Genomic DNA, 26743 nt, shown 5'->3' with positions numbered 1-26743 from the left:
GGGCGGGAGGGAAGTCCAGGTCCCTGCAAAGGAGCCGGCACAGCTGTGGGGCGCTCGTCCGCCCCTCCCACCCCTGCGCACAGTGAGGGGGGGCCTTTCACAGCAGGTGCACGGGCCCCGCGTGCAGGAGGCGGCACTGCCTGTTGTGATTTGCATGGGTGTTTAGAAACGGCAGTGTGCGGTCCCTGGGGGTGAGCATTTGGGGGCACGGGGGTTTCAGAAATGCCACGGAGCAGGCGTCCGGTGACTCACAGCCTGCGCCCAGCGAGCCTGCTCGGTGCAGCCTGCAAGAGTCAACCCCATCCCACCGCGGCCTCGCCCATTCCGGCTTAAAAGTTGAAGTGACGTCTGCACACACAAGGACCGCGCTCAGCAGACACTGCAGACTTCAACTTCAAGCTCAGGTCACTCCCTGAGCTCGGGGATTCGGCAATGACCTCCACTCTCCCCGGGGCTGACACTGGACCAGTGGTTTCATTTCCCTCTGAGCCTCAGTTTGTCCCTGTGTAAAGTGGGCGTGCAGAGGCCTGCAAGCAGGAAGCTAGAGGGGCCGGCGCTGTGGCGTAGCGGGTAAAGCCACTGCCTGCAGTGCTAGCATCCCATGTGGACGCCAGTTCCAGTCCCGGCTGCTCCACATCCGATCCAGCTCTCTGCTGTGGCCTGGGGAAGCAGTGGAGGATGTCCAGGTCCTTGGGCCCCTGCACCCGCGTGGGAGACCCGGAAGAAGCTCCTGGCTCCTGGCTTCGGATCAGCTCAGCTCTGGATGTTGTGGCCATCTGGGGAGTGAGCCAGCGGATGGAAGACCTCTCTCTGTCTCTCTCTGTCTCTCTCTCTCTCTCTCTCTCTCTCTCTGTCTCTCTCTCTCTTTCTCTCTGCCTCTGCTTTTCTGTAACTCTGCCTTTAAAATAAATAAATAATTTTTTTAAAAAGTAGATAGCTAGAGGCGGTGGCAGTGCGGGGAGCGTGCTCACTGCCTGGTATCGAAGGCGATGAATCGGAAGGGATAGGGATCACCTCCGTGCGGTGAAAACCGAAATCCTAGCACGCCGCCGATTCCGCCAGCAGTGGGGGGTGTGGCTGGCGCTGGGGCGCTCCTTGCCGTGCCGATCCCACCTGCCCCGTGGTGCCGGTGCCGGCGTGGGGCCCGTGGGGTCGTTGCGAGGGTTGCCTGGCGCGGCACAGGAGCTCCGTGCACAGCAGGGTTGCCCCCCAGTCCATCCGCAGTGCAGGAGAGGAGAGCGCCACCCTGAGGCTCTGCCACCAGACGCCGTGGCCGAGTGAGGGCCTGCGGTGTGCGGCAGCAGGGGCAGGGGACATCGGCGCAGGCCGCTCCCCAGCGAGGACGAGGGCGCGCTGGTGTTGGGGGAAGCGTTTACTCGGGCTGGTGGCTCCCCGCCCCAGCACTGCGAGAGAGGGGCCTGACTTCACACGGGTCTTTGGGGGCGGGACTAACGCTGCAGTTAGGACGAGGTCGCCCAGGCCTAGGGTGGCCTCTCGATCCAAGAGCAGGGTGGTGTCCAGCCAGGAGGAGGAGGCAGGGGAGACGCAGCGAGCCCAGACGCGGAGGCTGGGTGGTTACTGCCTGGGTGATGGGTGATGGGTGATGGGTGATGGGTGGATAAGGAATGAGTGAGAGGCTGTCGGGCAAGGCAGGCCCAAAGCTCTGGAGGGACGCGAGGGCGGGGCCTTCCTGGAGCCTCAGTCATTCATCCGTGCACCCATACACCATCCCCCACGCATCCATTCACCCATCTCCCAGGCCTCCATCCGTGCACCCATGCACCCATGCACCCAGTCATTGATTCACTCAGGTGCTCGTCCATTTCTTTAAAAGGTTTCTATTTACTTTATTTGAGAGGTAGAGTTAGAGAGAGAGAGAGAGAGAGAGAGAGAGAGAGAGAGAGGTCTTCCATCCGCTGGTTCACTCCCCAATTGGCTGCAACGGCTGGAGCTGGGCTGATCTCAAGCCTGGAGCCAGGAGCTCCATCCGTGTCTCCCACGCGGGTGCAGGGCCCAAGGACCTGGGTCATCGTCCACTGCTCTCCCAGGCCACAGCAGGGAGCTGGACAGGAAGTGGAGCAGCCGGGACTCGAACCGGCGCCCACATGGGATGCCGGCCCTGCAGGCGGAGGATTAACCCGCTGCACCACAGTGCCGGCCGCACTCACTCATTTCTTACCCATCCGCCATCCGTCTACAGCCCGTGCGTCCGTCCATCATCCTTCCAGTCACAACTTACCCGGCACTCACCCAGCCTCCACCCCTCACGTCCACCCCCCATTCACCCTCCACGCACCCACGCACCCACGCACCCACGCACCCACGCATGCACCCAGCCAGCAACACCGCCCGCCGTGGCGCTCGCGAGCCACCTGCAAAGCCGCAGCAGGGGCCCTGCCCACCTGTCCCTGTGGCTGCTCTGGGGACGGGGACGCTCGTCAGTCCCTGCTCCGCCAGGACGCTTGCTGCTGTCCCTGTGCTGGGCGCAGGGCGGCCTTTCCCGGCCCCGGCACACGCGTGTGCGTGTGTGCGTGTGTGTCTGTGTGCATGTGTGTGCATGCACGTGTGCATGTGTGTGCGTGCGTGTGTGTGCATGTGTGTGCGTGTGTATGTGCGTGTGTGTGCATGTGTGCATGCGTGCGCGCGTGTGTGCATGTGTGTGTGCGTGTGTGTGTGTGTGTGTGTGGAGACCCAGTGCTCCCAACACGGCACTAGGGGCCTGCACGTGTGGGAGGTGCCTTGTGTCCATGGAAGGAGCCGCAAATGGACACCAGAGGACGCTGTCTGCCGCCTCACTGCCCAGCTGGCCTCTGGGAGGGCCTGTGACCCCCCGAGCCCCGGCGTCCTCGTCCTGGCCTCCCGGGGAGCCCGTGAGCACCAGGCCTGTCCCCCTGGCGGAGGGGCCCTGCGGCTTTGCACAGGACCGAGTTCCTCATCTGTGACCCTCAGGCAGGCTGGCAGTGGCCTGGTGGTCCTGGGAGCCTGGCCCAGCTCCAGCCCCGACCTGGTTTGCTCTCAAAGCCTGCGCTGAGCCCCGCGGAACACATCAGGCGCAAGTCGAAAGTTCCCGAGGGAGCCGCAAGGAGCAAGTGCCGCCAAGGGGCTGCCCACAGCCTCCGGAGGAGAAAGAGCCGGGGCCAGGGCCGGCGCTGCGGCGCAGTGGGGAGAGCCACAGCCTGCGGCGCCGGCATCCCACAGGGCTGCCAGTTCCAGCCCCACCCGCTCCTCTTCCTACCCAGCTCTGCTGTGGCCCGGGAGGGCAGTGGAGGATGCCCGAGTGCCTGGGCCCTGCACCCCGTGGGAGACCCGGAGGAAGCTCCCGGCTCCTGGCTTCGGATGGGCCCAGCCCTGGCCGTTGCGGCATCTGGGGAGTGAACCAGCGGATGAAGACCCCCCCCCCCCTCTGTAACTCTACCTCTCAAATAAATAAGCCAAATATTTAAATGAGCGGGCAAGCGTGGAGCTGCGTGTCGACACACGTGCGTCCTCCCTCTAGCAGCACAGGTTCCAGACGGCCCGCCCACGCGGCCCCTCTCAGACGGCTCGCCCACGGGGCCCCTCTGTCAGACGGCCCGCCCACGGGGCCCCTCTGTCAGACGGCCCGCCCACGCGGCCCCCTCTCAGACGGCCCGCCCACGGGACCCCTTTGTCAGTGAAATGTCGCTGGTGAAGCCTGCTGAGTTCTCGGGCAGATGAGCCATGGGGCGGGGGCGACTCAGCTGTGCGTGGCCTGGCCCTGGGTCCCGGCTCACTGCCCCCAGGCCTGACCCGCAAGGTGGACTCCCGCCCACCAGGGAGCCCTGCTGGGCATCCGGCCAGCACCAGCTGCCCCCCCCCCCCCATCATGTCCTCAACAAACAGCCCGGACGGCCCCTGCCGCCTGCGCTGCTCATCCAGGAGCCCTCCTTTGCCTCCAACCCCCTCCCTAGCACTGGAACCTGGCCCCTCCCTGCAGCCCCCGGCCTCCGTCCCCCCTGCCCGGGTCTCTGGTAAGCTCTGGCTCCGGGGCGCTCCCGTGTTTGGCTGGAAACGTCCCTGGCTTCTCTGGGCCGCCACGCGGCTGTGCACGCCTGCTGGGGCTGCCCCCGCCCACGGGTGGTCAGCTGACCAGCCGGGATCAGTGTATGCGTTCCAGCTGTCCCTACTTCCTCTGTGCGGTCCACTCCAGGAAGCGCTCCTGGCCGTCCCCCACGCTGCGCGCTCGTGGCCTGAAGACGCCGGCCGTGTCTCCCCGTCCCGCTCGCACTGTTTTTTTTTTTTTTTTTTTTTTTTTTAAAGATTTATTTATTTACCTGAAAGGCAGAGTCAGAGAGACACACACACAGGTCTTCCATCCGCTGCTTCACTCCCCAGATGGCGGCCACGGCCAGGCCTGGGCCGGCTGAAGTCTCCACGTGGGCGGCAGGGGCCTCAGGTCACCAGCCATCACTGCTGCCCGCAGGGTGAGCAGCAGCAGGAAGCTGGACGCTTGGCCCCGGGCCTGCCCTCCGGGACACTCGGCCTCGGGCCTCCCCTCCGGGACGCTCGGCCCAGGCCTGCCCTCCGGGACGCTCGGCCCCGGCCTGCCCTCCGGGACGCTCGGCCCCGGCCTGCCCTCCGGGACGCAGCTGTCTCTTCCGGCGTCTCGGCCACCAGCCGAAGCGCCCTCTGAGTTCGCAGGCGACTGAACGTATCTGTGGGGCCACGCGACCTTCTGATCACACGTGGGAGGGGGCTCTTCAGGAAGCTTCTGGGGGCCGGCGCTGCGGCGCAGCGGGCATCCCATGTGGATGCCGGTTCAAGTCCCGGCTGCTCCACTTCCGGTCCAGCTCCCTGCTGTGGCCCGGGAAAGCAGTGGAAGACGGCCCACGTGCTTGGGCCCCTGCACCCACGTGGTGTCCCTGGGCAGGGCTAGCCGGCCGGGATGGCGCTCCGTGGGAGAACAGCCGTGGGAGCTGGGACGCGCAGCCGCTGTCGGCGATGCGGAAACCGACGCGCCTGTCCCACCCAAGCTTTGCCGCCTGCTGTGACCGTGTGGTTCCGGGGGCCCAGACGTGGGTCCCGGCGTGGGCTCGCAGCCCCCCTTCCTCCCCACCTTCTCTGCCCCGTTTCCTTTCCACAGGGGCACGAAGCCCAGATCTGGGAGACCCCGCCTGGCCCGTCGGCCTCGCCACTAGGACCCCGTGCGCCCCTCCGCAGCCCCCGCAGCTCCCGGGAACGCCCGCGAGCAGCCTTGCAGACCCTCGCGGAACGCGTACTGCGCATGTGCACAGGGGCCCTGGGACGGGAGGTCCCCGGCACTGCCCGTGCGCCCCCTTTGTCCTCCGGAGGCAGAACAGGGCGGGGCTGGGCTCCACATCCTCAGCCGGGAGGCAGAACGTGGGGGAGGGGCGAAGCTCTGGGTGGGCTTTGTGGCCACAGCCAGCCCTGGCCGAGTGACAGGTGCGGGGCATGGAGCAGAGGGGAGGGGACGGGACGCTCCGGGGCCCGAGCAGGGGGCACCTCCAGGTGGGCAGTGGTGGGCATCTGTGCGGCCACCCCGCTGTGACACCCGGCTCTAGGACGTGGGTACCGGTGGGTGGGTGGGGTCCTCGCAGTTCTCTGCAGTGAAAGGAGCTGGGGTCCCCCTCCCGCCCTCCGGTCAGTGCAGCCCCGTGGGGACCTCACGCAGGACCTCAGGGACGGCCCAGGTCACGAGTCCTGAGGCCTCGTCTTGGGGTCCGCGCCCTGTGGGTCTCCCTGGGGCGGGGTGGTGGTGGTGGTGGTGTGCTACCTGGGGTGCGGGCCCCTCTCCACAAGCTGCCAGCCCTGGCCGGGCCGTCCGGCTGTCCTGCCGTGGCCGATGATGTAGGCAGGCAGAGAGGATGAAGCTGATCAGGTTCGTGGGCTGGAGACCACGCCTGCAGCACGCCCCTGTGTGACCTCATCCCTACCTGACCCCACCTGGACGCCCACCTGCCAGTCAGGCTACGTGACCACTCCCCTTTGGGGTGGGTAAAGGCCTGGAGCAGGTGGGCCGGTCCTTTCACCCTTTCTGGCCATCATGGGCCCTTGCTCCCCGTGTCCTCGGGAGCGTGGCCGTTGGGCTGTGTGGCCTTTGGAGACCGTGGCCCTCGGGGAGCGTGGCTCTCGGGAGCGTGGCCCTCGGGGAGCGTGGCCCTCGGGAGCGTGGCCCTCAAGAGCGTGGCCCTCGGGAGCGTGGCTCTCGGGAGCGTGGCTCTCGGGAGCGTGGCCCTCGGGAGCGTGGCTCTCGGGAGTGTGGCTCTCGGGAGTGTGGCTCTCGGGAGTGTGGCTCTCGGGAGCGTGGCCCTCGGGAGTGTGGCCCTCGGGAGTGTGGCCCTCGGGAGCGTGGCCGTTGGGCTGTGTGGTCTTTGGGCTGTGTGGCCTTTGGAGACCGTGGCTCTCGGGAGCGTGGCCCTCGGGAGCGTGGCTCTCGGGAGTGTGGCTCTCGGGAGTGTGGCCCTCGGGAGTGTGGCCCTCGGGAGCGTGGCCCTCGGGAGCGTGGCTCTCGGGAGCGTGGCTCTCGGGAGTGTGGCTCTCGGGAGTGTGGCTCTCGGGAGCGTGGCCCTCGGGAGTGTGGCTCTTGGGAGCGTGGCCGTTGGGCTGTGTGGTCTTTGGGCTGTGTGGCCTTTGGAGACCGTGGCTCTCGGGAGTGTGGCCCTCGGGAGCGTGGCCCTCGGGAGCGTGGCCCTCGGGAGCGTGGCCCTCGGGAGCGTGGCCCTCGGGGAGCGTGGCCCTCGGGAGCGTGGCCCTCGGGGAGCGTGGCCCTCGGGAGCGTGGCCCTCGGGGAGCGTGGCCCTCGGGGAGCGTGGCCGTTGGGCTGTGTGGCCTTTGGAGACCGTGGCCCTCGGGGAGCGTGGCTCTCGGGAGCGTGGCCTTTGACCACCGCGCTCTGCCTGGCTCCGCTGCCCGCGGTAAGCAGACGCTGCACCGGCTCCTGGCCTGCTCTCGGCTCCGCGTGGACCCAGACGCGCCCGCTCTCGGACAGGGCCTCACCCCCATGCGTTCCTTCACTGGGTGAAGGCTGAAGACCCCTGTGCTGCCGGTGCGTCTGAGCCCGCGTTCCGATTTCTCTGAATCCATGGCAAGAGCCCGCACCGCTTCCTGGTTTCAGAAATATTGACGAGCAGATGGTGTCGCTGTGCAGATTCCGGGTTTTGTCGGGCATGCAGGTTTTAAGCAAAAGGTATGTGTGCACATGTGTGCTGGGGGCATCCCAGGGAGCTTCGGGGGACACGGATTTCTGTCCTAAACTTTTCCTGGGGCCGGTGCTGTGGTGCAGACGGTCAGGCCCCCGCCTGCAGCGCCGGCTTCCCATACGAGCATCGGTTCGAGTCCCGGCTGCTCCACTTCCGATCCAGTTCCCTGCTGTGGCCTGGGAGGCAGCAGTGACGGCCCACGTGCCGGGCCCTGCACCCGCGTGGGAGACCCGGATGGAGCTCCTGGCTCCTGGCTCCAGCCTGGCCCAGCCCCGGCTGTTTTGGTCATTTGGGGAGTGACCCAGCGGTGGAGACTCTCTCCCTCTCTCCCTCTCTCTCTCTCTCTCTCTCTCTCTCTCTCTCCCTCTCTCTCTCCCCCCTCTGTCTACTCTGCCTCTCGGGTAAAGAAGTGGGGAGACGCGCAGGCTGTGCCCCGCGTGCCCAGGCGCTGGCTCTGCTCTCAGCAGGAAGCACCACACCCGCTCCCCGTGCACCCGGCTTATCGCGTCTGTGTCATCTCAGGCTGCCTGTTCCCTCCTGGGGTTGGGGCCCCCGAAACCTCAGCTCAGTGCAGCCGTGCACACAGGAGCCCCGGCAGGCAGTTTCGTCTCTCTTGTAAAAATAAACAAAACAAAACAAGAAACAAAACACGCTTCCATGCTGGGAAGGCATCCCAGAGGAGCAGGCTCCCTGTCCGCTGCCACAGCGCAGCTGGAGATGCGTTTCTCATCTTTGTTAAATCGAAGAGCAGGGGCGGCGCTGTGGCCTGGAGGAGAAGCCCCCCCTGCAGGGCCGGCATCCCACACGGGCGCCGGTTCTGGTCCCGCTGCTCCACTGCCCATCCAGCTCCCTGCTGTGGCCTGGGAGGGCAGTGGAGGATGCCCAGGTCCTTGGGCCCCTGCACGCGCGTGGGAGACCCGGAGGGAGTTCCTGGCTCCTGGCTTCGGACCGGATCAACTACGGCCATTGCGGCCATCTGGGGAGAGAGCAGCAGATGGAAGACCTCGCTCTCTGTGTCTGTCTCTAGCTAAGCCTTCCAAATAAATAAATCTTTTTAAAAAAATCAGAGAGGAGGCCGGCGCCGCGGCTCACTAGACTAATCCTCCGCCTAGCGGCGCCGGCACACCGGGTTCTAGTCCCAGTCGGGAAGCCGGATTCTGTCCCGGTTGCCCCTCTTCCAGGCCAGCCCTCTGCTGTGGCCAGGGAGTGCAGTGGAGGATGGCCCAGGTGCTTGGGCCCTGCACCCCATGGGAGACCAGGAGAAGCTCCTGGCTCCTGCCATTGGATCAGTGTGGTGCGCCGGCCGCAGCGCACCAGCCGCGGCGGCCATTGGAGGGTGAACCAATGGCAAAGGAAGACCTTTCTCTCTGTCTCTCTCTCACTGTCCACTCTGCCTGTCAAAAAAAAAAAAAAAAAAATCAGGAGAGCACACGGGGCTCACAGCAGCCTGCAGGGACCCAGCCCCGGGTCCAGCCCGGGCGTCCATCAGCGGGTGGGTGCTACACATGCAGTATTTAAAAGCGATCTCATTTATTTAATTGAAAGGCAGAGTTACAGAGAGAGATGGGGGGGGGTCTTCAATGCGCTGGGTCACTCCCCAGATGCCACAATGACCAGAGCTGGGCCGATCCAAAGCCAGGAGCCAGGAGCTCCACCCGGGTCTCCCGCGCGGGTGCGGGGGCCCCAGCACGCTGCCCACCTTCCACTCCCTCCCAGGCCACAGCACAGCCGAACCGGAAGTGGAGCAGCCCAGACTCAACTGGCGCCACAGGCGGGGGCTCAGCCCCCTGCACTGCACCACAGCGCCGGCCCGCACAGCGTAACACGGCCGGGAGGAGGGAGGCACGCGGGCACCCCGACAGCACAGGCGCAGAGGACCCCCACGGTGCCCCCACTGCCGGGGAAGGCCTAGGGCCGGTCTCCTGAGCAGAGCGCCCGGGACGCCTGTGCACGCGCGCCCTGGGAGACGCCTGCCCCCACCCTGCGGAGGAGCCCGTGGCGGCCCAGGTCAGAGACCGCAGGGCGCCTGAAAACAGGAAACACGGCGGACTCCCGCCCAGCTCCCCAGGGCGGCTGCTCAGGGACTGCACGAGTGACACGGGCGTGCCGTGCGTCTCCACACCCCGGTTCCGTCCCTGAGGCCGCGTCGGGGCGAGCTTCCTGGGAGGATGTGGGACGTGGCCGTGATGGCGTTGACTGATTCAACACTGCTTGTTTTATTTCAGAGGGGGGTAGGGAGAGAGAGCGCGTCCCGCCCACCGCTTCACACCCCAAATGCGCACCCCGTGCAGGCCTCCCTGTGGTCAGCAGGTGCACAGGGCCCTGGGACTTCACGGCTGCCGTCGGGGCGTGCAGGAGCAGGGAGCGGAAGCAGGAGCCGGGCTCCCCCTGGGCTCCCCACGCGGGTGGCCGGGACCCAGCTGCCTGAGCCCCCACCTGGAGGTCAGAGGTCACCATCACCCGGGCAGGCAGGAGGTGGTGTCCCAAGTGTCGTTTAGGCTCCGCCCCCAATGCGTTAAAGCACCAGTGCTCTCTCTTCCTCTTACCGCCCAGACCAGTGGGTCCTGGGTTGCTACGGAAACGCCGACACCGCCCACCCTGGAGGCGTCCTCGTCCAAGGAACCACAGCCAATACGCAGAGTGACCAGCCTGGACGTTCGGTCACAGCCTCGCCTCCAGCGAGAGGAGCGGTCAGCCCACGCGTGCGGGAGGAATCAAATACAAAGCCCAGACCGCGCGGGTCTGAAAGCGTTTCCATGGTTACACTGCGCGGTGCCGCCCCACGGCCGACTGTCCCACCTGCCAGGAAAGCTAGCAAGGGGCTGGGTGGGTGGTTTGCTTGTTTAAAGACTTATTTATCTGAAAGGCAGAGAGAGAGAGAGAGAGAGAGAGAGAGAGAGAGAGAGAGGGCCTCCCTCTGCTGGGTCACTCTCCAGATGGCCATGGCAGCCAGGGCTGGGTGATCCGAAGCCAGGAGCCGGGAGCTCCTCCAGGTCTCCCCCGTGGGTGCAAGGACCAAGGACTTGGGCATCGTCCACTGCTCCCCCAGGGGCATTAGCAGGGAGCTGGATCAGAAGTGGAGCAGCCGGGACTCGAACCAATGCGGGTGCTGACAGAAGCCTGACCGCTAAGCCAGAGCGCCGGCCCCAGGAAACAATTTTGTACTTGGTGACTCAGTTTTTACAAAATGAATGCAGGTGGGGCCAGCGCTGTGGCATAATGGGTTAAGCCTTATGCAATGCTGGCAGCCCATATGGGCGCCGGTTCGAGTCCCGGCTGCTCCACTTCCGATCCAGCTCCCTGCTGTGGCCTGGGAAAGCGGTGGACGATGCCCGAGTCCTTGGGCTCCCGCACCTGCATGGGAGACCTGGATGGAGCTCCTGGCTCTGCGTTTGGATCGGCTCAGCTCCGGCCACTGCGGCCGTTTTGGGAGTGAACCAGCGGATGGAAGACACCACCCCCCCCGCCTCTCCTCTCTCTGTGTAACTCTGACTTTCAAATAAATAAACACATTTTTTTTAAAAGAAAAAGTGAATACAGGAATCAGATGGTGATGATGATTACAATGTATATTATCTTGCACATAGAAAGGATGTGACGTGCTGTTAAACTGAGATTACTTTTTTCTTCGTAAGTTCTGAATTAAAAACTGAATTAAAAACCAGAGGCGGGGCGGCATTGTGGGGAGTGGGTAAAGGACCGCCTGCGATGCCGGGAATCTGGGGAGTCCTGGTGCTGTGCTGTGCTGTGAGCTGGAGCTCCCCCCCGCCCTCCCCCAATCACCCTGCGTGACCCGTGGCTGACCCCGCGGAGTCTCCCCTGGCACATGTGCACCCCGGGACGCGGGGCCCATGATTCAGGGTCCCCGGGGGCCAGCATGGGGCAGGCTCGGCCTCCTCCCATCCCCCGCCCAGGAGCCAGCGGCACAGGCGGAAGCGCAGGGGCGGGGGGCGGGTGCTTTTCTGGTGGCGGCGTCCATCCCCTGCCGGCTCTGGGGTCCAGGTGTGGGCGGGGCCCTTCCCGCCTCCCCAGCTCCCGGTGGCCTTGGCTGTGGCTTCATCCCCTTTGCAAAGCGCCGGTCCCCCAGTCAGGCCTGCCGCAGGTTCTCGGTACACGGGACCCAGAACCGGCACCAGTCACGCGTGACAATGCTTCTCTGTATTTATTTCTAATCAATAAGGACAGGCACAGGCGCACACGTGGGGTGGCCCAGTGGCTCTCACAGCCCCATACATGTTCCCACCCTGCAGGAGGCCGGAGCAGGCTACCCAGAATCCATCGCAGCAGAGGTCCCCACGGTCCTGGCTTCCTGGTCTGTCCCCTGCGGCCTTCAGCACTGTGTCTGTCTCTCGAGGGAGCCAGGAAGCCAGCCCCAGGTGGGTTATGTATCTCTCTCTATGCATCTGTGTATCTCTATGTATCTACGTAGCCGGGAGCCTGGGAGCCCCCTGCGAGCCGCACACGTGGGAGCCCCACTGCTTCCCAAGATGGATCTCAGAGGTCGGAAGGGCCTCGTCATGGCCCGGGGTCTCGGTGGCCCCTTCCCCCCAAGCCAGGCTGGGCAGACGCTCCCCACGCCCCCGGGCATGGCTGCCACGGCGCCTTTCCTGAGTCACCTGGGGTCCAGCGCCCTACATCGCTGTTCCGACGTCGCCACGGCCAGCATGACACAGCGACAACGTACAGGTTCCTGCACCCCGTGCTGCGGGGACCAGAGCCGGAGACGGGGCGCAGGAGGTGCTGCTGGCCCCCAACACCAGGGCCTGCTGCTGACCGCAAGGCGCAGTCCCCAGCCGGAGACGCTGGGCTCGCTGGCGGGGTTTCAGGAGCCCGACCGCAGACCCGGCTGGGCTGGGAGGGCGGAGACGTGTCCTGCCCTCTGGGAGCCCCTGGGTGGGCGCCGCTGTCACCACGGCCCAGAGAACACCAGCATGCGACCCGTCCACTTCCCCTTGCTTCCGCCTCTCCGGCCGCTGCAGGAGGCTGGGTGCCCCCCCCACCGCCGGTCCCGGCCGGGGGTCAGAGCTCGCTCTGCCGTCTCTCGAGGCAGGGCCGGCTGGCCGCGGGGGAGCGCGCCGAGGACAGCGTGTGGGCGGAGACGCGGCTGTCCCCGAGCGTGTCCTGGCGGCTGCCCGGCGGCCGGCAGCGGTGCAGGTAGCCGCGCAGGCGCCGCTGGAACTCGCGGGAGGCGAAGTAGTAGACGAAGGGGTCCAGGCAGTTGTTCAAGCAGCTGAGGCAGAGTGTGAGCTTGTACACGTGGTAGTAGCCGGCGCCGAAGAACAGGCGGCTCACCATGTGCGCCAGCAGCACGAAGTTGTTGGGCGCGAAGCAGGTGACGAAGGCCAGCAGCACCACGGCGGCCAGGCGCACCGCGCGGCGTCGCCGGTCCCGGCCGTGCGCCTCGGCCGCCCGCAGCAGCGTGCGGATGGTGGCCGCGTAGCAGGCCACGGTGACCACGAAGGGGACGAGGAAGAGCAGGACGAAGATGGAGAAGAGGAAGACGGCCCACATGGCCACGCTGGGCAGCATGGTCCACGGCAGCACGTCGAAGCAGGTCACGATGCCCAGCGCGTCCACGGTGTAGGTGAGGTCGGTGCGGGCCAGCGGGGACAGCGCGACCAGCAGCAGCAGCCACGTGCCGGCGCAGGCGGCCACGGCGTAGCGGCGGCGGCGCCAGGGCGCCGAGGCCAGCGGGTGCACCACGCCCAGGAAGCGGTCCACGCTGAGGCAGGCCATGGTGAGGATGCTGGAGTACATGTTGGCGTAGAAGGCCACGGTGACCACGTTGCAGAGCCGCCGGCCGAACACCCAGTGGTGCCGGTTGCAGTGGTAGAAGATCTGGAATGGCAGCACCGCGGCCAGCATGAGGTCCGTGACGCTCAGGTTGATCATGAAGATGGCCGAGGGCGACTTGGGCCCGATGTGGCGGGCCAGCACCCACAGGGACAGCAGGTTGCCCGGGATGCTGACCACGGCCACCAGCGAGTACACGGCCGGCAGGGCCACGGCGATGGCCGGGTTGCGCAGCATGAGCAGCGTGGTGTTGTCCGGCCCGGACGCGTTCCTGTCCATCATCAGCATCTCCATGGCGCTCAGGGAACTGGGGCGCGGCTGCAAGAGAAGGAGGGGCGTGCGGGTGAGTGACGGGCGGCCGAGGAGGGGTCGGGGTCAGATTCCAGAAGTCCTGGGGGACTAGGAGAGGTGGCCGTCAGCTCCCTGCCCACCCCAGAGCACGCGGGAGAGCACAGAGAACCAGTGTGGACCGTCCCATCACACGACTCAGAACACGCCATGGAGCATGGAACCAGTGTGGCCCGCCCCCATCACACGACTCAGAACACGCCAAGGAGCACAGAGCCAGTGTGGCCCGCCCCCATCACACGGCTCAGAACACGCCAAGGAGCACAGAGCCAGTGTGGCCCGCCCCCATCACACGGCTCAGAACACGCCAAGGAGCACAGAGCCAGTGTGGCCCGCCCCCATCACACGGCTCAGAACACGCCAAGGAGCACAGAGCCAGTGTGGCCCGCCCCCATCACACGGCTCAGAACACGCCAAGGAGCACAGAGCCAGTGTGGCCCGCCCCCATCACACGGCTCAGAACACGCCAAGGAGCACAGAGCTAGTGTGGCCCGCCCCCATCACACGGCTCAGAACACGCCAAGGAGCACAGAGCCAGTGTGGCCCGCCCCCATCACACGGCTCAGAACACGCCATGAAGCATGGAACCAGTGTGGCCCGCCCCCATCACACGGCTCAGAACACGCCATGGAGCACAGAGCCAGTGTGGCCCGCCCCCATCACACGGCTCAGAACACGCCAAGGAGCACAGAGCTAGTGTGGCCCGCCCCCATCACACGGCTCAGAACACGCGGGAGAGCACAGAGAACCAGTGTGGCCCGCCCCCATCACACGGCTCAGAACACGCCATGGAGCACAGAGCTAGTGTGGCCCGCCCCCATCACACGACTCAGAACACGCCAAGGAGCACAGAGCTAGTGTGGCCCGCCCCCATCACACGGCTCAGAACACGTAGGAGAGCACAGAGCCAGTGTGGACTGTCCTCATCACACGGCTCAGACATGCCAAGGAGCACAGAGCTAGTGTGGCCCGCCCCCATCACACGGCTCAGAACACGCCAAGGAGCACAGAGCCAGTGTGGCCCGCCCCCATCACATGGCTCAGAACACGCCAAGGAGCACAGAGCCAGTGTGGACCGTCCCATCACATGGCTCAGAACACGCCAAGGAGCACAGAGCCAGTGTGGCCCGCCCCCATCACACGGCTCAGAACACGCCAAGGAGCACAGAGCCAGTGTGGCCCGCCCCCATCACACGGCTCAGAACACGCCAAGGAGCACAGAGCCAGTGTGGCCCGCCCCCATCACACGGCTCAGAACACGCCATGGAGCACAGAGAACCAGTGTGGCCCGCCCCCATCACACGGCTCAGAACACGCCAAGGAGCACAGAGCTAGTGTAGCCCGCCCCCATCATACGGCTCAGAACATGCCAAGGAGCACAGAGCTAGTGTGGCCCGCCCCCATCACACGGCTCAGAACACGCCATGGAGCACAGAGAACCAGTGTGGCCCGCCCCCATCACACGGCTCAGAACACGCCAAGGAGCACAGAGCTAGTGTAGCCCGCCCCCATCATACGGCTCAGAACATGCCAAGGAGCACAGAGCTAGTGTGGCCCGCCCCCATCACACGGCTCAGAACACGCCAAGGAGCACAGAGCCAGTGTAGCCCGCCCCCATCACACGGCTCAGAACACGCCAAGGAGCACAGAGCCAGTGTGGACCGTCCCATCACATGGCTCAGAACACGCCATGGAGCACAGAGCTAGTGTGGCCCGCCCCCATCACACGACTCAGAACACGCCAAGGAGCACAGAGCTAGTGTGGCCCGCCCCCATCACATGGCTCAGAACACGCCATGGAGCATGGAACCAGTGTGGCCCGCCCCCATCACACGGCTCAGAACACGTAGGAGAGCACAGAGCCAGTGTGGACCGTCCTCATCACACAGCTCAGACATGTGGCTGGCAGACAGCCCTGTCGCTCTGGTCCCTGCGGTGCAGCCATAGCCAGGGCTGGGCTGATGGGAGCTCAGAGAATTGTGGGATGGGGCCCAGGTCAGTGTGCACCTGGACCTCCCTTCCAGCTGTGTGGTGGGCCTGTGGCCTTGCTCTTCCACAGGCAGGGTCACTGGATCCCTTGCTGGATCACTGGATCGTGGAATCACTGGATCTCTCTCACTGGATCTCTTGATCCCCTGTCAGATCATTGGATCTCTCTCATTGGATTGCCAGATCCCTGGAACCCTCACTGACCCACCAGGTCATGGGATCCCTGGGTCTCTCTCACTGGATCCCTGGATCCCTCGCTGGATCACCAGATCCCCCATCAGACCGTTGGATCTGTCTCGCTGGATCGCTGGATCACTCTGGATCCCGCCTGGGCTGTGGCTGTTCTGCAGGTGCCTGAGGCGACGCTCCTCCCTGCACGTCTGGCTCTGCAGAGATGGGTGCCCAGACGCGGATGGGCACACAGTCCCGGGGGTCCTGGAGACTCACCTGGACCCGTTGTCCACTGCCCAGCCCGAGCTCGCGGCGGCCTCACATCCGGCTCGCTCTGCGCCGCAGGCAGAAGCCCGCGCTGCTGCCTGGAACCTGGTGCCGTCCCACGGCCCCTCCGGCCGCCCCAGCCGCGTCACAGGAGCAGCCCAGCCAAGGCATGGGTCGGCAGGAACGCCCGCCCAGGGGCCAGGCGGCCCCGACGCGGCCTCCCAGAGCGCCTAGGTCGGACTCCCGCTTCCGTCCGTGCCGAGCGCTGCCTCGGTCTAAGCACCTGCTGTCTGCGCTGCTGCAGCTTCCTCCGGCTAATTTTAGACTCCCCCGAGTTGCAGTTTGAGGGTGAGACGCTCAGCTCCGGCAACGCCCAGGCGGGGCTGCCACAGCGAGTCGGCCACTCCCAGCCCAGGAGGAGAGGTAGACACCTGGCCGGCACAGAGACACCTCGTTCCTGCTCACAGCACGCTGGGGGCAAGAAGAGGGGGTGAGCACGCCGCGGCAACGGCACGGCACGGGACAGACGGACGTGTAAGGAAACCACCCTTGTCCAGGGCTCGGGCGGCGTCGGGGGAGTCTCATTGCTGCTCTGTGCTGTGCTGTGCCGGCTGCTGTGGCCCTGCAGATGGCTCACTGCCAGGCACATTTGAATGCCACGCACCGTTGAGGCTGGCGACAGTTGCTGCACCCGGCAAGGCAGAAATGGGTGCAGAGTCCCTGGCCCGCGTCCCAGTCCCCCTCAGCCTGCCCGCGCATCAGCTCCGCCTGGCTGGCTGCCGTGTGCATCAGCACCCGCCTGGGACCCAGCGGGAGGCCCCTCTGCCTCGCCAGAGCGCCCTGGGCTCTGCAGACACCTGTGCCCTGTGGGCGGCCCACGGCGGCCTGGGGCATCTATGGCCGGGACAGCCCGCCCGCGGGCGCTGCGGCTGCCGCTAATCTGCTGAGAAAGGACCTCTAACGGCCAGCTGCCAGGTCCCGGAAACAGGAGGTGTTGTGGTTAGGGCCCCAACGAGGCAGGCGGCGGGATGGAAGTGGTCCAAAGTGGGCGTGGCGGCTGCTCCCAGCGGCGGCTGGAGCCGGCTTCGATCGACGCTGCACCAGCAGGTGTGGCTCAGGGAATGGCATGGACACCCAGCTGCCTGGAGCAAGGTGGCAGAGCACGGGCAGGCGCTCGGCCGCCGCAGACGGTCCCCGAGGGGGAGCAGTCACGCCAGCCTCAGCGCAACCAGCCCGGAAACGGGGGCCGCCCCTGCCCCGGGGGCCACCAAGCCTCTCCCCACCGACATCTTAAAAAACAGCTCTACTGAGGTGCAGTCTACGCGCCGTATGCTCTCACCCGTGGAAAGCGTGTAATCTGGTGTCTTCCCCTGGCCTCACCCACGTCAGCAGTCCCGGCTGCTCCACTTCCCATCCAGCTCTCTGCTGTGGCCCGGGAAGGCAGTGGAGGATGGCCAAGTCCTTGGGCCCCTGCACACGCGTGGGAGACCCGGATGGAGCTCCTGGCTCCTGGCTTCAGATTGGCTAAGCTCTGGCCATGTGGCCATCTGGGGAGTGAACCAGAGGATGGAGGACCTCTCTCTCTCTCTCTCTCTCTCTCTCTCTCTCTCTGTAACTCTGACTTTCAAATAAATAAATAAATCAATCTTTTTAAAAAGACCCTCCCTAGTGACACCTGCAAAGACCCTGTTTGCACACAAGTCGCCCCGCGCAGGCCTGAGGATTAGGCACGGAGCTCTGGTCTGAGGAGCCCGCTCGGCCCCCGCCGTTGCCCGCGGGGACTGTTCCCCAGAGCTCGTCCGAGCCCCCGAGGCTCCAACATCGAGACAGGAGAACTCTACTGGGGGAAGCCGTCAGGGCTGGCTTGTCCTCAGGTCCCCCCGCCCCCCCCACCAGGGTAGCAGCGCCCCCGGACCCTCGCTCTGCTCCACCGACGTCTGAGCTGAGACGTCCGGCCTCAGCCACGTGCCCACGGGGCTGGGGACATTCCTGGGGACACGTGCCCCATGAGAGCCCAGCCTGCCAAGGCAGAGCACGAAGCCCCTCCCTTCTCTCAGAACCCGAGAATCTCGCCCGGCCTCTGGCCAAGCGCAGCTGAGGCTGGCCCGGGGAAGTCTGTGACCCAGTCGTGGGGCCGGGGAGGCCTGCCCAGAGGAGGCTCTGCCGGGTCTTCCCGTCCACGTGGGCAGCTCGCGGCGCCGGGGAGACCTCGCTGGTGGTGGTGGGCTGACTCGCGTCTTCCTCAAACTCGGGGTGCGCAAATCTCAGCCCGTTTCCTGATGGCTGGAAGTATGTCTCTGAGCCAGTCACTGGCCACGGGAGGGGCCGGCGTCCCACGCGGGCACGGGTTCGAGTCCCGGCTGCCCCACCTCCGATCTAGCTACAGTGAGGCCATTCGGAGTGGGACGGGCCCCTCTGAGCGGACTGCCGTGTGTTTGGGACGAGGGGTTTGGGCACGGGGCGAAGGCCGGGGGCCGCAGCGGCACGTGTGGAGGCGCCCGGATGGGTGTGTGGATGCTGCCCGCGGCTACGGAAAGCCACGAGGAGCCAGGAGGTGTCCCTCCCCGGCGCGCTTGGACCTCGCGCCTACACTGGGTCTCCAGAGCTGAGAGGACACAGTCCTGTCCACGCCGCCCAGCGGGCGGACACGTGTCGTGGCAGCCCCGGGCAGCCCCAGAAGTCTCCCCCCGTGGACTCCGTGGACAGGAAGAATGGACACACAGGACACACACGCCATGCGGTGTAGACGAGAGACAGCCAGGCAGAGTGCTGAGGATTGCCACAGCCCTGGTCTGTGCCCGGCAGGAGCCGCGGTCCCTCCACTTGCTGGCGGCTGAGCTGCCTGATACAAGACGGAGAGGCTGGCCTTGTAAGAGTAAAAGAAAAATTTAGACAGGAGTGGGGTGGGGAGTACCCCACACTCTTCAACCTGTGTGTTGGAAACACACGGAATTTGTCCACTATATGTAAGTCAACAAATTTTTGAATAAAAAATCCAAGAAAGCACGACTGTGCCACAGCTGAGTGGAAGGACTTGGCACACGAGGCCCAGGTTCCTGGGGCCGGCGCCGTGGCACAGCGGGTAAAGCCCCAGTCTGCAGCGCCGGCATCCTGTATGGGCACCGGTTCTAGTCCCGGCTGCTCCACTTCTGATCCAGCTCCCCGCTATTGGCCTGAGAAAGCAGCAGCAGACGGCCCAAGTCCTGGGCCCTGCACCCGCGGGGGAGACCCGGGTGGAGCTCCTGGCTCCCGGCTGCGGATCAGCTCGGCTCCGGCCGCTGGGGCCATCCAGGGAGTGAACCAGCGGGAGGACGACCTCTCTGTCTCTGTCTCTCCTTCTCTCTGTAATTCTGCCTCTCAGATAAATAAATAAAATCTTTAAAAAAAATCAACCACCCCACCTCTACGAGAGACCTTGACGAAGGAATGAGCTGGCTGTAGAAGACACTTGATAAAGGACGGGGATCCGAAAGGCACCAGGAACGGTTAACTCCACGCCAAAGAGAAGCAGCCCCCCTCGGTGGCAGAGGGTCGGAGACCTCCACAAACCCACGCCAGAAAGGAGACGCGGTGGAGAGGCGAGCGCGCCACGGGGCAAAGCCGAGACCCCACCGCCGTCTGCCTCCTCGCTCCCTGACAAAGCACAGGTGCAGCGAGACGCTCCCACCTCCCCCGTCCCGCCCGAGCTGGCGCAGTCCGCGCGGTCTGGCGGGGCCATTTGCATGCAGCCGTCTGTGCAGACCGTGCCTGCTTGGCTCTGCCCGCCCCAGGACAGCAGCCGGGTTCCGTTGTCTTTGATTTCTGCGCCTTGAGGTGCGGCGCCGTCAGCACTGGGGTGGGTTCCGCACGAGTCAGAAGCCGGGCGCCCCGGAGGCAGCAGGGTTTTTCATCTGCGGCTGTTCTCCCGGCAGAAGCAGCCCGAGCCCGCGGGGCTGCCGGGCAGGAAGCCACGGGCGGCGGCGCGGGCTGATTACCATGAAGTCATTCTGTGAGCTGCCGGGAAGAAGTGGCCGAGCCGGGTGTGTTGTGCAATTCAACCACATCCCCCATCCCGAGCCGATTGCCAACGGTTCTGGAACATTCCGCCGGAGCCTTGTCGTGGGTGAATGGGAGTCGGGGTGGGGGCCTATAGATTTGCATATTTGCACTGCCCAGGGAGAGAGGAGTGGGCTGCAGGGCAGGCTTCTCACACTGCTGCTCCGGGAAGCCACCCTTCCTGAAGCCCTGTTAGCGCCGCCTTCCAGGCACATACACACTTAGGTTCCACCTCGTTCCTTTTCCAGCCATGGAAAATCAGTGCAAGGAACCAGGTGGAGCCGGGAGGAGCCGGGAGGAGCCGGGAGGAGCCGTGTCGCCCCCGCCTTAAGCCTGAGGGAGCTTAAACTTGAGCCGCGGTGGCATGGCCCTCGCTCGCTCACTTAACCCAGACCCCCAGCGCCGGAGCGTGACGGTCTCGGTGTCTCCTGCGCGGCGGTGTTAAAGCTGCCACCTGGTTCAGGCGAGGTCTCTCCAAGGTTCCGGGAGCACAGAGATGCGCTCCGTCCCGGCGCTGGACAGCTCTGTGCACTCAGCTGTTTCCAAAGCAAATGCGGGCGCCGGACCCTCTGTTCTGCCCTCAGCCAGAGCCGGGACGCAGGCACAGCTCCCCAGGTCCCACGCGCCGGGAGACGCGGCCGGGGAGAACTCTACACCCGCGTGTGTGCTTGTCTCTCTTGCCCTTCATCAAAACCACAAGGCGATGCGCTTCCACGCGGTGCCCGGCTAGAGCATCAGACGCGCGTTTTTGTAGAGGTCAGGCGGTGCGCAGGTGCGGCCCACGTGTCCTGTGCGGGTTAGGGTTAGGGTCAGGGTCAGGGTCAGGGTCAGGGTTAGGGTCAGGGTTAGGGTTAGGGTTAGGGTCAGGGTCAGGGTCAGGGTCAGGGTCAGGGTCAGGGTTAGGGTTAGGGTCAGGGTTAGGGTTAGGGTCAGGGTCAGGGTTAGGGTCAGGGTCAGGTTCAGGGTCAGGGTCAGGGTTAGGGTTATGTCACCCTCCCGGCGCTCTCCAGGGTGCGACCTGTGGACCCTGGGGAAGCGGGGGGGGGGGGGTGTCAAGTAAGGTCATCAGGTTGATTGGATTCTGGTGGCTTTAGCACAAGAGGGGCCCAGGAGACACGCGTTGCCCGTCCCTGGGCCACCCGGGACTCTGCCAGCGTGAAGCCGTCGCCAGCTGTGGCCCCGCAGCCGTGGACTGAGACGGCGCTGGGTGCAGGTGGACATGGGAAGGTGAGGGCCCACAGAGACGCAGAGTTGGGGCTGCGTCACAGAGAAGACAGAGGGGCGGGCCCAGGCCCGCGTCGAGAGCCGGAGCTGGGCCATGACCTCTCCCAGCAGGCTCGTGGCTTTCCTTGCCACCGGGGGTCGACCCCGCGTCCTGTGCAAGACGGAGGAATCGGGCTGGTGTGTTGGCTGCTGAGAGCAGAGTCGCTCCCTCGGGAAGAAGTGAGGGGCCCCCCAGGGGCGCCCGGGGGGAATCTGGGAAGCCAGGTGTGCACACGGCACCCTCGCGGCGAGCGGGCCCGGCGAAAGACTGCGGATGCATTTCAGGACTGCTCAGTCCTCCGCAGGCGCCTCTTGCCGCCGTGTTTCTGCCGGCGCTGGCAATGGCGCTCCCGCCACTGCTGAGACCGGGCAGCGGGGAGCCGCACCCCGCCCAGGTCCACGGGCTGCTGTCTGTGTTGCCGTGGAAACGTAGGTGCTTCCGGGGCCCTTAGCATCCTCATCCCCCCCCCCCCAGGAGAATCACCTCGAGGAGGGGTGATTCCGGGTCACTGGGGTGAGATTCGGGCAGGGTCAGAGAAACAGCCTGGAGCCACCCCGTGAGGATGGGGCCTGGAACAGGGACAGGGCGGCGCCGGACCCCCGAGGGCAGGGCCGCTCCAGACTTCTCAGATCACGCCAGCGAGGTGGGGCGCAGGGCTGCACAGGAACAGCCCCCGGGTGCGGCCCCACGGGGAGGAGGGAGGCTCTCGCTGCGTGCCCGTGGCCACGGAGGGGAGGGGAAAGGCTCAGCGCGGGTCCCCGCCCCGGGGATGCCGTGACTCATCGCTCCAAGCCGGGTGACGAGAAACGAAAGAAGTAAATGCTGTCCCAGCCCCGGGAGCCGAGGGCTGAGGTGCAGGCGCCGCAGGCTCCAAGGGCGGCTCCTTCCTGCCTCCCCGGCTCCCGGGGCTCCCGGGGCTCCGGGCGTCCTTGGCCCGCGGCCGAGTCACCGCCGTCTCTGCCTGTCTTGACGTGGCTCCCCTCTGTGCCTGAGTTTGTGGGCGCCGCCATGCACTTAGGGCTCCCTCACCTCAAGGCCCCTCCCTAACGGCACCCGGTCCTGTTTCCAGCTGAGGCTCTGGGGCTCAGGGCTCGGGGCTCGGACCTATTTTGGGGGCCACGAGCTCCAAGCCTACAACTCTCACAGCCGTGGTTGGGTCTGACATCAGCGGCGCTTGGCCCAGGGACATTTGGTGAGTACAGGAGGTCGGCGTGGGGTCGGAACACCCCCGCCCCCACACTCACACACACTCACACACACTCACACACACACACACACACACACGCGTGTGCGCGCGGCGGCTCCGGGAGAGAGCTGATGGGAGGGGAGAAGTGGGCCGGCGTCTCAGCAGGGCAGGAGACGAGCGTCGCCCCGAGCCTGTGATACAGGAGCGGGCGGTGGGATGTCCCCAAGGAAAAACCCTGCGTGTGCATACGTGTGCATACGTGTGCATACACGCGCACACACAACCGGTTCCTGGGAAACGTGTTGTGGGAAAACCACGCGTGGGCTCTCGAAACGTTGGCGCCAGAATAACCTTCTAACTACACACACCCTTCTCTACACGCGTGTGCTTGATTACTGCGAGAGACAGGCGGGTGACGGACGCGTGGGCTGACTGGGCAGGGTCGGTGTAGGTGGGCGACAGAGATGCTAAGCGGGGGATGGGCGGGCAGAGGCGTCCACAGGCAGGAGGTACCTGATGGATAACCGGTGGGTAGATTAGACTGACTGTCTGGACGCCTGGGGATGGGTGGTTGGTGGGCGGGCAGATGAGATTGAGAGAAATTGATGGACAGGTCCGAGGGCCATCCAGGAGAGAGGTGGAAAGGTGGGTACATACTTGGCTGGATGTGACAGGCAGGTAGAAACGGATGGGCGCGTGCGTGGATACAAGTGATTGACAGGTACCCGATGGCGGATTCGACACACAGCGCCGTGGGCGTTTCCCATTTGCCGTGGGCGACAGGGAGAGCCGAGGGTCTGCAGCCCAGGGAGACAGGAGGGGCTGGGGCTCAGGTCCCAGACTTGGGGACCAGCAAGACCCGGCCTCCGTGGGCAGTCAGCGGCTGAGCCAGCACACGGGAGCTCTGTCTGTCGCTCAAATAAATACACGAGTAAACAAGCATGCACTGTCTTGGCCAGTCTCCACACGTGTTCCGGTCACGTCTCCACGTTACAGCCAATGGCATTTTACCAACGTTTGCTTCTCGTCTGTCACCTTAGGCTACACGGACAAATAAACCGCTCCATGTCTAGTTTACAGCACACAGGACGACACGTGTCACGTGTTATTTGCATGTAACCATCGTGTAGAAGACGGGTCCCAGCCTCCCATGCCGGGGACCGGGATGGATTTCCCTGCTCCCAGCTCCAGCCCAGCTCGGTTGTTTTGGGAGTGAACCACAGATGGAGGCTCTCGCTCTGTCTCTCTACCTTGCAAATGAATGAAAATTTGAAAAAAAAAAAAAATCAGATGCTAACAAAGGGGGGAACTGGGGCCAAGGGCGCAGGCGCGCTGGAGAACCGTCGGCCGCTCAGCGTTCCACACGGGGCCGCCCAGATCTGCAGTGCCACCCCTGGGATCCCGGGATGCTCCCGCGAGGCGGCGGCACTGCATTTGCCGAAGTGTCCGGGACGGGCAAGCCCACAGGGAGGGGCCGGGAGGAGGAATTGGGGACTGAGAATTTTCTGGAACAAGGTAGAGGTGATGGCTGCAGGACGGGTGCATGTGACAAGCGTCCTTGAGCTGTACCCTTGAGAGCAGTGCATTCTGGGGCCGGCACTGTGGCACAGCAGGTAAAGTCGCCACCTGCAGTGCCAGCATCCCATTTGGGCGCGAGTTCAAGTCCCGGCTGCTCCACTTCCGATCCAGCTCTCTGCTATGACCTGGGAAAGCAGTGGAGGATGCCCAGGTCCTTGTGCCCTGCACCCACGTGGGAGACCCGGAAGAAGCTCCTGGCTCCCGGCTTTGGATCGGCTCAGCTCTGGCCATTGCAGCCATTTGGGGAGTGAATCGGCGGGTGGAGGACCTCTCTCTCTCTCTGTCTCTCCCTCTCTCTGTAACTCTGCCTCTCAAATAAATAAATACATCTTAAAAAAGAAAAAGAAAGAAAGAGAACCGTGCATTGTGGGTGACGTGAGTTGCGACTCGATGCAGAAGCAGCCGCTGGCTGGAGCCCTGGGAAGAGCAGGTGGATTTCTGTTTCGCTTCCTGCGTCACGGCTGACCTTTGCGCCTTGAACTCTCAGTCCCGCCTCCCGTGCACCCCAGGGAGCCCGGCCAGGCCAGGTCCCAGCAGCCCCCAGGCCCAGCCCCCGGGGGTTCTTGTCCAAGCTGCCAGCCACAGGGGCGGCGGCTGGGCCACGGCTGGGTGTCTGGGCTGGCCACCCACACTTTGCAGCCTGCGGTCACCACGGCCCGAGTGCGGCAGGAGAGGGGTCTCCCCTTCAGGGTGACGTCATCCTCGGAGCTGGGAAGCCACAGCGTGCGGCGGCCGAGGGCCCAAGCGGCCACCCCAGCTCTCCCTCCCTGCCCTGCGTGGGCTGCAGGCGGCGCTGCCCCAGCCCTCTGCACCGACCCGGCACCGGCCCCAGTGCCGCCCGCATACTGCGCCTCTCCACGGCGAATATTTTGGGACATTCTGGAACATTCTGGGCCACTTTACAAACCATCTCTCACCAGACCTCGCTGGGAAGGCGGTGCTCTCATCACCATCACTTCCCACGTGGGGAAACCGAGGCACGGAGGGCCAGAGGGCACACGCATGGGCGGGGGCAGCAGGTGCACACGGGACCCAGTACCAGCATTTTCTGAGCAGAGATGGCAGAGAGAGACACACACACAGACAGACAGAGACAGACACAGAGACAGAGAGAGAGACAGAGAGACACAGAGACAGAGAGACACAGAGAGAGAGACAGACAGAGGCGGGGGGGCTTCCATCCCCTGGTTCACTCCCCACATGGCTGTGAAGGCCAGGGCTGGGCCAGGTCAAGGCCAGGAGCTTCTTCCGTGTCTCCCACATGAGCGGCAGGGACTCAGGCGCTTGGGCCATGTTCTGCTGCTTTCCCAGACACGTGTGCAGGGAGCTGGGTCGGGAGCGGAGCAGCCTGGACTAGAGCCGGTGCCCACAGGGGACGCGGCGCTGCACCACGGTGTGGTGGACTTATGCAGATGGGCCGGGGAGCGTTTGCACCTGCTCTGGGGGAGCTGTCCGAGGCAGGGGACGGGTGGGCACGCACAAGCGACTGACACCGTAGCTCTTGGTGAGGCCGGGAGTGGATGAAGGGCTGGGTGGGTGGTGCGCAGGGCCCTGTCCACCAACCCCGGCGGCCGGAGGAATGAGTGACACACGGGAGCCGCGTGGGAACGACGTAGTGGACGGGCACACGCAGGAGCTGCAGGGGGACGAGCTCAGGGCGCTGGACAAGGAGCCAGCCACACTCGGGGCAGTCCCTGCAGGGGTGGCCGAGCGCGGGGAGGGCGGGGGGGGGGACACTCAGCCGCTCTCCGCGGCCTGGAGCAGTGCGTGAATGCGTGAAGGATGCCAGGTCGCCCTCCGTCACGCAGACTGAATGAATGAAGGAGCGGGTGCCACGAGCTGCAGCCCCGGATGAAGACAGGACCGGCAGGGCAGGCCGGAAGCTCGGGGAGAGAGAGTGACCGGGTCTCCTGGACCCCAGTGCCCTGAAGCCGCCCGGAGCCCGGCGTTACCCAACTCGATAACCTGCACATAATCACCAAAGCCGTCTCCAGCCACCGTTCCACGTCCGGCGCCGTGAAAGCTTTGCCTCGAGTACTAGGACCCTAGTGTCACGCTGGGCACCCTCTGAGGGGACAGCACAGTCCCGGTTCCACATGGACGGTGCGCCTGGCCCCAGCGCCCTGGCCTGAGGCCGGGCACCCAGCCACGCGATGGTCACACGTCCCCTAGCGCTGTCCCTCAGCCCCCAGGGCCGCGAAGAGTGGTCCTCAGCTCTCCAGGTTTGCCCCGAGGAAATCAGACAGGTGCACCTCCTCCCCCAAAGCAAAAAACAAAAGCAAAAGTGGGGGCCCCCCGGCAGCTCTGCGAGACGGCGCCGACGGGAGAGCCGGCCGCGTTTGCCGAGCCCCTCCAGGCCGGCTGGCTGGGCCCACAGCCGCAGACCTGCACAAGGGTCCTTTCCCACGTCCCCCCCCCCCCCCGTTCAGCCCTCTCGAGCCCCCGAAGCCCCCGTGCCGAGACAGGTGCCGCCGTAAGCACATGCTAAGGACTCCCCGGTGCCGGAGTTCCAACCGCCCGCCGCCAGGTGAGCTCAGCCGAACCTGCTTCCTGCAGCCAGGCCGCACCTGTTCACCAAGGAGGGCCCTGACGCTGGCCGGAACCTCCCCCGCCCGCCACTCCCCCGACCCCCGCACTCACGGTGGCTGCAGGGAGAGCGCAGTCCTGGCAGAGCCGGCCCCGCCGGGCTGGTCTGGGCAGCTGAGAGCCGGGCCCGGGCCCTGCCGTCCGGGGCAGACAGAGCAGGCTCTGGACGGGGACGGGAGACGAGGTCGGCGCCCCACTCCCCGGGCTGTCCCCACCCCGCACGGGGCTCAGATGGCCGCGGAGGCCCGGCCCCGGCAGGCAGCAGGCTGCTGTGAGCCCGCTGTCACCTGCAGGCTGTGACGGCACCAAGGTTACGAAACCGGGAGGCCCTGGCACGGCCACGGCCGA

General features: G+C 65.4%; 1 protein-coding gene across 2 annotated transcripts; it reads right to left on the bottom strand.

Moving 5' to 3' along the window:
- Window positions 1-11327: 11327 nt before the first annotated feature.
- Window positions 11328-26743, bottom strand: P2RY8 (P2Y receptor family member 8). Of its 2 annotated transcripts, none has more exons than XM_070066770.1 (2): window positions 26450-26743; window positions 11328-13289 (listed from the first exon to the last, which is right to left on the bottom strand). In XM_070066770.1, the coding sequence occupies exon 2, from the start codon at window positions 13263-13265 to the stop codon at window positions 12198-12200; it is 1068 nt and encodes a 355-aa protein (XP_069922871.1). In that variant the 5' UTR covers window positions 13266-13289; window positions 26450-26743; the 3' UTR covers window positions 11328-12197. The 2 variants fall into 2 exon arrangements, with proteins under 2 accessions (XP_069922871.1, XP_002724295.2); XM_002724249.5 differs by lacking the exon at window positions 26450-26743 and adding an exon at window positions 15756-16635.

This window comes from Oryctolagus cuniculus, chromosome 1, assembly GCF_964237555.1.
Source record: "Oryctolagus cuniculus chromosome 1, mOryCun1.1, whole genome shotgun sequence".
In the NCBI taxonomy this organism is placed as follows: Eukaryota; Metazoa; Chordata; class Mammalia; order Lagomorpha; family Leporidae; genus Oryctolagus; species Oryctolagus cuniculus.
Note: the sequence above shows the minus strand (reverse complement) of the source record. Positions and strands in the feature narration are given on the sequence as shown.